This window comes from Capra hircus, chromosome 3 (genome assembly GCF_001704415.2).
Source record: "Capra hircus breed San Clemente chromosome 3, ASM170441v1, whole genome shotgun sequence".
Lineage (NCBI taxonomy): Eukaryota > Metazoa > Chordata > Mammalia > Artiodactyla > Bovidae > Capra > Capra hircus.
Genome location: NC_030810.1, coordinates 31664476 through 31676516, shown reverse-complemented (window position 1 = coordinate 31676516; position 12041 = coordinate 31664476). Strand labels below are relative to the sequence as shown.

General features: G+C 44.3%; 1 protein-coding gene across 2 annotated transcripts in view; it reads left to right on the top strand.

Moving 5' to 3' along the window:
- The window catches only part of DAB1 (DAB1, reelin adaptor protein), a 463784-nt gene that overhangs the window by 438461 nt on the left and 13282 nt on the right, over positions 1-12041 (top strand). For both annotated transcript variants that reach the window (XM_018044685.1, XM_018044682.1), the window contains 3 exons: positions 4560-5108; positions 8709-8836; positions 9207-9317. In XM_018044685.1, the coding sequence (XP_017900174.1) occupies positions 4560-5108; positions 8709-8836; positions 9207-9302 (773 nt within the window). In that variant the 3' untranslated portion in view covers positions 9303-9317. The remainder of the gene's footprint in view (positions 1-4559; positions 5109-8708; positions 8837-9206; positions 9318-12041) is intronic.

Here is a 12041-nt window from a genome sequence, read left to right as displayed (position 1 = left end):
TATTCCCAGGTGCAGCATCTGGTTATAAATTGCAGTTTTCAACACTTTAAAAAATCTAACTGCAAGGCAGTAATGCAGGTGGTTCCTTTCATTGCAGAGAGAGATTTATGATTGATCTGAACTTCATGGCATAAACAGATGCTCATTGGCACCTCCTTCCTCTGCTGTTGAATGTTAGCGAATAAACAGTTACTAAGCTGTTAAGTGGCTGCAGTGGCCGCCATGCAACGGCTTTCCATGTCTAATGCTAGCGCAGCCCTGCCACTGAGATGTCCCGTCAGGGACACATGATGCCATGTGGCCAGAAAGCCTTAGCTCACAGGTCTGGGGAAAGCCCCCACTGCTGGGACCCACCCCCCTCAGGAAAACCAAGTGAGACCTGCAAGTTCCAAAACATGATACCTAATTACCCTTGCTGTCTTTTTTTTTTTTTTTTTTTTTTAATATTGTACTTTGGTTGAAGTAGATGGCATGAAGCCAGGGAGACATGCTAACAGCTCTCTCCAGAAAAGTGTGTACAGCCCATCTGTTGGTTCCTTGTGGAAAAAAGGGAAAAAAGGATGGGGGGGAAAAGCCTGCCACCAGCAGTAGACTGACTCATCAGAGATCATAGCACTTATGGTTGCTGGAGTTGGCTTGGGCACTTAGAAAAATGCAGTGAATTTATTCCACTGTGACTCAGTCACCTCTATCTAGAGCCTTTCTCCAGCCTTAAGCATTTATGGAGCAGTGGATGTGTGCCCACAACTGTGCTAGACGCTACTCACAGGGGCTCTCTAGTCTAATGAGGGAAGACAAAATCGCTGTGCAGTTACAACACTGATTTTTACTGTGATGTGCACCACGATAGAGAAGAACATGAGGAACTGTGCGTGACCAGAGGAGAGCCCACTGAGTGTAGAGGGCAGCAGTGATGCTGAACTGAGTCTCCAAGAGCGGAGGAGGGACAGTCACGTGAAGTAGGGATGGATTCCATGCGGGTAGACCAGCAGAGGTGAGGGAGCAGGTTGTGTCGTTTGCAACTGCTGCAGGGAAGGGTGCCAATGAGAGAGCAAATGGGAAATAGGGGTGAAGAGATGAAAAGGGGCTGACCCCATAGCCCCAAAGATAAGCTAAGGTCTCTGGGCCTCATTTTCTAGGTGATGAAGCACTGTACCGCTGACCCTTGAACAATAAAGGCCTGAATTGCACAGGTCCACTTATGTGTGGATATTTTTCAATAAATACTACAGGAGTACTATGTATGATCCAAGGTTTGTTGGTTCCATGGGTGCAGAACCAGGTACATGGAGGGTCAACTGTAAGTTACACGTGGATTTTCCATTGCTCAGGACTCAGTGCCCTTAACCTGAGCATTACTCAAGGGACAACCATATTGGCATTTTAGAATATGGTGGCAGTGAGGAGGGTGGGATGGAAGCCAAGCATAAAAGTCTGACTGGAGACTGAAGCCTTCCATCCATTTACCAAAATGGGCATCAGGGTTGGCATGGTAGGCAGATCCATGGGCAGGTCTTCACCCTGTCAGACTCAGTGCCCCTTTTCATAACAAGGATTTATTCTCCTTTTCTATCATGGAATGAAATTCATCAAGAATATAAACTATCTACACAGTTGTTCAAGATCAATGTAGTGTCTTAGCTATAATAGAAGAAGTGAAAGCAAATTTATAATAACAAGATATGTTTTTCCATTAGGAAATATCCGGGTGCCACCACACTGGTTTCCCTCATAGCTCAGTTGTTAAAGAGTCTGCCTGCAATGCAGGAGACCTGGGTTTGATTCCTGGGTTGGGAAGATCCCCTGGAGAAGGAAATGGCAATCCACTCCAATATTCTTGCCTAGAAAAGGACGGAGGATGCTGACAGGCTACAGTCCATGGGGTCTCAAGAGTCGGACATGACTTAGCAACTAAACCACCACCACGCTAGAACACATGCTAAGTGATCCGATGTGTGCACCTAAAGCCAACAATAGAATAGACCAACCAGAATAGGGGTGTTAACGCTATCTTCAGTGCCGTGAACAGGGACCACAATTTTCCAAGTTGTTGATCAACTCTTGACTATGTTCCAAAGAAACAAAAGTATAATCTTCCCCAGTGTATGCATTTCTGAAAAATTAAGTGAATTAAAACTGTGCAGAGAAACTTTAAATTTCCACGTGATTCAAACTACACTCAAATAATCACAAATTCTTTGTCATGCACGTCATCTCCCATATTATAGGAGGTCTAGTATCAACGCTCTTGGCCCTTAAATGTCAGTACTGCCCCCCACCCCACCAAGTTTTCCTAACAATCAAAACACACCCCAGGAATTTTCTAATCATTCCCTAGGAGGCAGTAGAGCTCCCACCAAGACCCATTGAACCCTGTCAAAGTCAATGGGAAAATAAGAAAAAGGAAGTTGTGGAATTCTTTGTTGTTAAGTTTAAGTCATTGTATTATTCTATGGCAGGCAACCTAAGCAAGCTGTCAGCACAAAGCCTTTTCACTTTTTGCTGCAGAAAGATACAATGATTTTAAAAGGAGCACAAGTGATACTTTATACCATAATAACGGAAACAATATAATTTCTGCTTATTAAGTGCTTACAACATGTTAGGTATAGTATTAGGTGCTTGGCAAAATCCCTGCAGGGCCGATTATCATTATGTCCATTTTAGGGATAAGGTGATAGGTGCTCAGAGAGGAAAAGTAGGGTGTTAGTATGTGTTCTCATTTCCTTGCACTAGGACCAAGGTGATCTGATAAGGATATAGTCTGTTTTGTTTGTTGCCACTCCTGCCTCATTCCATAAAGGTATTGAACACAATTAATTAGCAGGAAGCCTGTGTTTCTGTGTCCACCCCTTCTGGAGCCTCCTCTCACCTTGTAATGAAATGGGCTGGCTTTGAAAGTTGGCTCCCTCTTTTATGAATCAGTTGAAGGGCAGGTGGATCTGAGGCCTGTGCATGGGTGAGGCAGTCCATGTGTCATTTCTCTGAGTTCACCAGTCATCAACACAACCCAGGTCATTTTGGAAGCTGCTAGGATACCATACATCTACCCTCTTTTTTTTCCTGTTCTCACCGTTCTCTACCTGCACATTCCTTCTGACAGCCATAAAAAGGCTTATTTTGAGAGATCAGTCTTCATCTTCTGCTCTGCCTAGACTGGTTGTCTGTCTCCTGGGCTTGATTGCACCCTGAGAAGGGTGGGAACCCCTGGAAGGACATGGGAGTCTCCTCCAGGCCCACAGTAAGCTAAAACATCTGATGGTTGGACCAACTTTATGGACTGTGCTAAGATCAGAAGTCAGCCTTGGCCATTTGGCTGAGGTAGTAGGGGGCAGTGGAGAGAATGCTGGCTTTGGAGACAGATAACCTCAGTTCAGACCCTGATTTCAGCTTAATGTCCACTGTGTGACCCTGTGCAAGTTACTTTTCCTCTCTGAGCACCAATCACCTTATCCCTAAAATGGAGATAATGATACCGACCCTGCAAGGATTTTGTGAAGACGTGTAGCACCTAATACTAACCTAACATGTTGTAAGCACTTAATAAGTGGAATTTATGTTGATTCTGTTATTATGGTATAGAGTATCACTTGTACTCCTTTTAAAATGATTATATCTCACTGTAGCAAAATATTATGGTAATGTAAGTGAGCACACCCCCTGGAGTTTTGCAGTGACCCATCTGTGCCCCTATATGTGGTATTCCTAAATAGATTACTAAGCTACATTTTTTAATCTCTAAAATTGGCATAACAATAATATATAATAATACCCTAGAGCTACGTTTTATTGCATGTTTTTTACATATCAAGGAAGGGATTAAGTAATTTTATAGGCTGTGATTCAAATCATACTAATGGTTAACATTTACTCAATATTCATTCTATGTCAGCCACAGTCTCTATATCTTAAATGTATAATCTCAGTCTTTAACCTAACGAGGCAGAAGGTATTTTCTGCCCATTTTACAGAGAAGGAGAGGCTTAGAGACCTTAAGCTCTCCCCAGATTCCACAGATAAGAAGTGGCAGTCTGAATTTTAACCTTGGTCTCAATCCTCTTGCACATGGTTTTGATGTGGAGAAGGAAGATGTTGTGGCCCGATTTTGCAACAAAGAGCTTGACTCTTAGCAGAAGCAATGGGGATGCCCTCAGTCTAGAAGGAAGGGGAAGCAAAATTCAAGCCCAGATGTGCCTGTTTCCAGCACTCTGCCCTTCCCACTGAGCACACTGGTTCCTGAGCTGTATGATGTCAGAAACCTTTAAGAATGGAAGACTATAACTACTCTGAGAACAATACCATTATTTTTATTACCCCCAAATGCCTGCCTGGCTTGCTCCCTCACTGCATTCTAGTTTCTACTTACAAGTCATCTCCTTAGAACAGTTTTTCCTGACCACAGCTGTAGAAGGCAGACCCCGGCACTTCTGTCATGCTGACCTTTGCATCCTAGCACACAGCCTGACTCTGAGTAGTCACTTGATACCTTCCTGCCAATCACTTGACTCCCTGAATGCTTCTTGCCCAGGGCTCCTGACTCTTCTTTTTCGCACCTGCAGGTTATGTTGCTATGGGCGCCGTCCTCCCATCCTTCTGGGGCCAGCAGCCCCTTGTCCAACAGCAGATCGCCATGGGTGCTCAGCCGCCAGTCGCTCAGGTGATGCCGGGGGCTCAGCCCATCGCATGGGGCCAGCCGGGTCTCTTCCCTGCCACTCAGCAGCCCTGGCCCGCCGTGGCCGGGCAGTTTCCGCCAGCCGCCTTCATGCCCACACAAACTGTTATGCCTTTGCCAGCTGCCATGTTCCAAGGTCCCCTCACCCCCCTTGCAACCGTCCCAGCCACGGGTGACTCCGCCAGGTCAAGTCCACAGACCGACAAGCCCAGGCAGAAAATGGGAAAAGAAATGTTTAAGGATTTCCAGATGGCCCAGCCTCCGCCTGTACCCTCCCGCAAACCCGACCAGCCCTCCCTCACCTGCACCTCAGAGGCCTTCTCCAGTTACTTCAACAAAGTCGGGGTGGCACAGGATACGGATGACTGTGATGACTTTGACATCTCCCAGTTGAACTTGACGCCTGTGACTTCTACCACGCCATCGACCAACTCACGTGAGTGTCCTTCTCTGGAGACATAAACCCCTGAGAACAACTGATGCCTTGTTTCTGGTGTCAGAGAAACCAGCTCAGTTGCATTCAACAGGCCTCTTTGTTTATATCACTACTACTGCTGCTAACAGTAGCCTCCCATTATTAGATGCCAATTATATGTACCTTCTCCATGCTTTACATGTATTATTTCTATACTCCTAACAATGCTTATGGCAAGTTTCATTAGACCTGTTTGAAGATAATGAAAGTGAGGTTCAAAGACGAAGAAAATAGACAAAAGGGTAGAATTGAATACAAGCCTGTTGTTTCTCTGGCATGTCACCCTGCTTCTTCCGTTTTTGTTCATTCGCTCCGTCATGTGTTCATGTATGTATATCCCAGCTCTCATACATAGTTTTGGGTATGGCTTATTGAACTAAAACTGAATGGAGTATGTGCATTTAAAAATTTTTAGGAACAAGGATAAAAAAATTAGAAAATTAAGATCAGGAGAAAACGCAGGCCAGAGATAGAGCAGTCGTAAAGCCTCCCACAACAGGTAGAGTAGCAGCCAGAATTTGGCTCAAAGCTTCGCATAGTCAAAGGGAAAAAAAAAATAAGTTGTAGCAGAACACTCTGGACTAGGACTCCAGAGAGCAGCTTGATTACTTCTTAGGTCCGTGCCAATGAGCAAGTCATTTTATTTCTTTGTGTCTCAGTTTCCTCAACTGTCTCAGGCTAAGGATCATAAAAAGCGTTCAGTGGCACAGGTGCTAAAACATCACAACCCTCAGAGAGTAGGAAGTATTTTTATCATCATTGTTACGGCACACCAAGTGGATTTACGCAGAGTCCTGGACTGAGGTTCTAATCCTGCCTTCTCTACCCCAAGCTGTATCTTTGGGCAAGTGTGTGGCTTCTTGTAACCTCCCTGTGTCTTGGGTAGGATAAGTGATCTGGCTTCAATATCTGTGTGCCTTGTCCTGTTTGTGACATTTAGTGATCCCCCTCCCCAACTCACTTTTCTATTGCCAGCCTCTGGCAAACCGGTACCATGCAGCCAAACAGAATCCAGATACACTGGGGTACACTGATGCCAGCTTGACACCAACCCAGGAAGGTGCCTGGCGATCCAGCCTGAGCCTTACCAGTTGATAAGGGGAAGGAAAAGACTCATGACACAGCAAGGTTGGCGTTTTCATTACTGTCAGATGATACAGATCACTGCTTAGCCAATACCATGAATTGTTAAAAGAATCTAAAATGTTAACACAATTAGATAATGTCACTTCAGCCAGGTCCGGCTGGCTGAACCTCTTCTATGGGTATAAATAGCCTACTTCTTCTCAGGCCATATGATCTACATGGTGGGGGCATCTCTATTTACTCAGCTCACAAGGTTTCAATGAAGAATCATGAATTAAAAAAAACATAACGAAACACTATAAGAAATGACAGCCATGTGTAGATAAGCAAGCCTCTTTTGAAAGCAAATGTCTCTCTTTCAAGGGGCTGGCGTGCTAGCTACATATAAAAGAGGGAAGTATAAATTCTTTGAGGACAGGGAATATGTCCTAGTCATCCTCGTGTTGCTACACGTTTTTTGATGCTCTTGTGGTATCTGGCACATGGGAGGTATTTTGGAAGATGGTAGAGAATGAAAGGAAAGGAACAAAACAAAAGCTACTTTGTAACTCTTGTGTTTCAGAGTAGGGCTTTGTATCCTTGGCACTATTGAGATTTGGGGCCAGATAATTCCTCACTGTGGGTGGTTGTCCTATGGATTGCAGATGTTTAGCAGCATCCTTGACATCTACCCACTGGATGCCCAGTAGTCACTTCCTCTTCCCCTAGCTTTGATGATGAAAAATGACTCTTGATAATGCCAAATGTCCCTTTGGGAGTAAAACTGTCCCAGATTGAGAACTACTATTTTAGAGTATAGAGGTATTCTATAAAACCTAAAGGTTAAACACTTGCATAAACAACAGTTTTCCATCCCACTGATTACATCCAGCATGTATGAGCAGTATACCTCTCAGGATTGGTGGCTTGGTCAGGATTCTCAGCCTTTAGTAAGAAACCACATCAAACTCACTTCAGAATCCAATTTCACTAATAAATATTAAGCGTGTGCTGCATATCAAGGTGTTTTCACATAAACTATCTCTTTAAACCTACTTCCTTTTAATTAAAAAAAAATCCTATGTTTTAAAGAAAATGAGTGCAGCCTATCTTTATATCCTCTGTCCTTCAGCATCACCTTTCAGATGCTTTGGGTAGAGCAGAACCAATAGTGATCCTCAGATAGAAATAGAAAGGCACAGTGGGGCTGAGCTGTATCAGGTTTGTGCTAACTCCCAGGGCTCCTGCTTCTTCACAGTTGTGTTAACTCCGAGAAAGGCATTTCATCTCTTTGAGTGGCAGTTTCTTCATCAGAAAAAGACAGCAGATACAGTAGTACCTGCAGTGTTTATATTAGAGGGCGTGATGAATGCAAAGTGCCCAGCACCGTGTCTAGCTCACTGACATGCAGTAAATAACGTCATTCTAAAGACGTTAGAGTTACAGAAGCAACTCACTAAGTTTTATAATCACTCACTGTCTGATGAGCAGCCAGATTTTGTAAATTCTGGGAAGTAATGGCAGGGAGACCTTATCAATGGCTTTTAAAGTTCAACTAGTAAATCAAGTCCTGTCCTCCTCCCCCTTCCTTGGGGCTGAGCCAGTGAGGAGTATTTTCCATGCCAAGTTGGAAATTATAGAAAGGAAAGTGGTTTCCAGTGGCATATTTATTATAAACCTCTGGAATAAAGACGACAAGGAAATTGTGGGAGGGTCAGGACAGAAAACGCAGATGCTTATGGAACGAGGGAAAAAGCATCAGCTGTGAAGTTGCCTTCAGCCCTGTCCATTTCCCCAGATCACTGAGACACTCTTCATTCACTCTTCGTTCAGTAGGTTTATCAGACACCTACTACAAGCCAGGATACAAAGCCTGCTTCTACCTCTTGCCAAGTCTGAGACCTTGAGCAATTTGGCAACCTTCACTGTCCTTATCTGTAAAACTGGAGGACCCCTACCTCAAAACGGCTTTATGAGGATCACAGATATTACCTGGGAAATTTGATGGCCTCTGATACATGGAAGGCATCCAATAAATGTGTCACACTGTCATCATCTTTATTTATGCTTATTGAAATAATTGTATGAAATTAAGAAAGAGAAGGAAAGAAAACTATAGTCCAGTGGGTCTCAACGTCAGTCTGCGGAAACATGGAGTTTCTGATTCAGCAGGTGTATCTAGGGTAGGATCCAAGAATGTGTATTACCAACAAGTCCCCAAATATGACTATTGCTACCAGTCCAGGGAACATCCCTTGAGGACCATTGCCTCACCCATCCCTGTGGACCAGCGCCTCCTGACTGTCAAGTATGTGAGAGGACAGGATAAATAGATAGAAAAGAGAGATTAAACTGTTCAACTGATTTGACTTGTGATGGGAAGAGGTGTCCTGGGATTTGACTCAAACATAACCAGATCCCGGAGTTTCCATGGGGTAGAAACAGTTGCCTCTGGACACTTAGGATGTTTTCTCTTTTTGCATCATCTCCATGTAGCTCCAACCCCAGCCCCTAGACAGAGCTCTCCATCCAAATCATCTGCATCCCACGCCAGTGATCCGACCACCGATGACATCTTTGAAGAGGGCTTTGAGAGTCCCAGCAAAAGTGAAGAGCAAGAAGCTGTAAGTGGCCAGTTTGTTCTGAGTTGTTTTTCTCCCCCCCCGCCCCCCCGCCACCCCCATTTAAAACTTCTGTATCTAAAATAAACAATGCATGAGGAAGCCTATGTAGAAAAGAATGCTGACTCAGACTCTTAGGTTCTAAAGGGGTGACTAAAGGGGTTTTCTTTTATGTTCAAATGAGCAGCTGAAAACTGTTATCTTTTCATTACATTGTTGCAAGTTCTCACATTTGCAGAAGTGGCATCCTCTCAATGGAGTGCTGCCTTCTTTAAAATAATGGATGATATGTGTGCATGAAAATGTACCCAGCTGTCTTATATTTTAAATTACTGAAAAGAAAAAAAAAAAGTGTTATCTTCTTGTGTTCTAGCCTGATGGGTCACAGGCCTCATCCAACAGTGATCCCTTTGGTGAGCCCAGTGGGGAGCCCAGTGGTGATAATATAAGTCCACAGGCCGGTAGCTAGATAGCACAGGTCTGGGTAGGTATCTGTCCTTTTGATCTCCCACCCTTAAGCCATCCGCTCTCCCTTTTGCTTGTTCATTGCCTCTGAAGTCGCATCCCTGATGTTCGCACCATCTTCCTGGCCTGAGCGTATCCCTGATGTTTGCATCATCCCGCCTTGCCTGGTGTCTGTTTTCCACCTTGTTTATCCTCATGGATGCATGACCTTTGACATGTATTGGGATTAGGGGTAAAGGTGAGGAGTGGGGAATGGTCATACTATTTTATTACCATATGTTCTGAGTGGGGGCAGGGAGTGGTGAGGCATGGTCAGAGCTGCTTAAAGTGGATTCAGTGTCTGAAAGCATCAACATTCTGAGATGGACACATTCTTTCTCAGTGAGATGTGGTCCAGATGCTTAGACCCCTTCAGCAGTGTGTCACAGAATTTGCCTACACTCCACAGATCTAAAAGAAGAAAAAAGAAAAAAAATCACCAACCAAACACACTTCGAAAGGCAGACTAAGAAACAAAACAAGCAGTGCTTGAAATAAAATTGATAGAGATGTGAGATCATGGGAGCCTGTTTTGTCTGGCCGAAAGGGGCCCTGCACCCTTTCTGAAGTGAAAGTGGAATTCAGAGCTGCGAAAGTGGAATTCAAAGCGTGTGGCATTCGCTTCTGAGGCTCTGCTGTTTGCACCTGTCTGATAGCCAGTGGCTTGCCACCAAACCACTTCAGACTCCATCAGCAGCAACTTTGAGAGAGGTGTACTTACATTTACTAGAAGTGGGTTTAGGCACTTGAATTTCAATACATCTGATTTGATGGAAAGAAAGAGGGGCTGATGAAGCCAACTTTCCCAGGAGACAGAAGTACCCCCTTGTTACCCAGACATGATTTCTAAGGTCACTCCTTGACAAATGTCTTCAATTTTCAGGTGCTTTTCTAGTTTTCCATGAATGCCTAGGACCGCAAGGCCTTAACCGGCAGAGCTCCATTTTTAGGCCTGAGTAGCATGGTCAGAACCATTAAAATGGTAAATAGTTTTCACTGTTCACAGATGGATTCTGACGCTACCTTGGAATCAGTTGCCATTTGTGTGTAAGTTATTTTGATGGTTATTGAAAGCTCATAGAGTATTTTCAAAGTGCGTTTTGTTCATAGATTTTATGATTAGAGCATCTCACATACCATACATTCTGCCACATTTCACCTCAGTACAATATATAGCACACGAGAATACCATCATGTCATGCAAACACCCAACTAGAAATGTAGTCTTGCAAAGCTATTTGGGGGGCTTGTGATATAGACAGAGTTGACGTTCCAGGAAAGGCAGAAGTTGGAGATGATGGGAAGATGCCCCAACAGGTTATTCGACCGACCCCTTTCATATGTTTTGTTTCACATGCTCACCTTTGCCTTGAAAAATGTGATGAAGTATGGGTGACAACCATTCGTCAGCATAACAGCCAACGTCTGATCCTAAAACTGAACTTCTAGAGAACAGATGACGGACAGCATTTGCAGATCGGTGCCTCACACCCTCATCTTTACGCGTCTGTTCTGCTTGAGATAGTTGCGCAAGCTGTTTTGTGGGGCTTCAGCCTGTTCCGTGTTGTGTTTGATGCTCTGTCTAGAACCCCAGGCCAGGGCCGAGTTGTGAATGGGTGTGGCATAGTCTTGTGGGAAGAGCTCAGAATTTGGAACTTGAGTTCAGATTCTAGCTCAGCTACCTAACAGCAGGAAATCTTGGCCAAGAACCATACTTGCTGTTGAGTCTTGGTGTGCTTATCTGCTGCAGGGCCTGGTGTATCCATTACCTTAACTGAGATGGCACATACAGACAGACACTCAGTACTCAGCTTAAAAATCTGGGTTCTGGAACAAGACAGAATTCAGAATCTGGCACTAGCACTTATAAGCTATGTGACCCTGAGGAGATGTCATAATAATTCTCTATCTTATTTAGAAAGATAAGGATAAAAATAGCCTCCCTCATGAGGTTATTGTTTGGACTAAGTGATATGTCTGGAATTCTTAACACCGAGTCTGACACACAGAAAGTAGCTGAGCTGTTAGTTGCCATCAGCAACACCAACACCATCACCATCAACCCAAACCGTCATCACATGTGCTCAATAAACATGGTTTACCACTCCCTTGGATTTTATACATTTAGCCCTTGTGTTGAATAAATTCCACCGTAAGGACCCAGGCCATTGCCTGGGAGGTTTTGCTTTGTACTTTCTGTTTGTAGGTAATTAGTTTTCAATATGCCTTAAAAGAGCTTTGGGAGAAAAAGAAAAACCCTATTTCTTAGGTCTCTGGCTCACCCTGCCCATAATCAGAATGACACCTTTTAGGGCCTCAGGGGCCAACTCTCACTTCTCCAAACTTATATTCACATGTAAATCATAATAAGTAGTTCCCAGCTCCAAAGGAGGGCTGGGCTGTAATCTTCAGTGAAGCAGTTTTCTCCCTTGGAAAGCTTAGTCTGGCAATTTCACAATGGCCTATCAAGGATCACGTGCCAAGAGGCCGTTGCCAGCCTTGCTGACACATCCCACAGAGCCTTAGCCTTGCTAAGACACCCACATAGTGGTGGTGGTGGTGGTTTAGTTGCTAAGTCATGTCCGACTCTTGCGACACCATGGACTGTAGCCTGCTAGGTTCCTCTGTTCATGGGATTCTCCAGGCAAGAATACTGGAGTGGGTTGCCATTTCCTTCTCCAGGGGATCTTCCCAACCCAGGAAT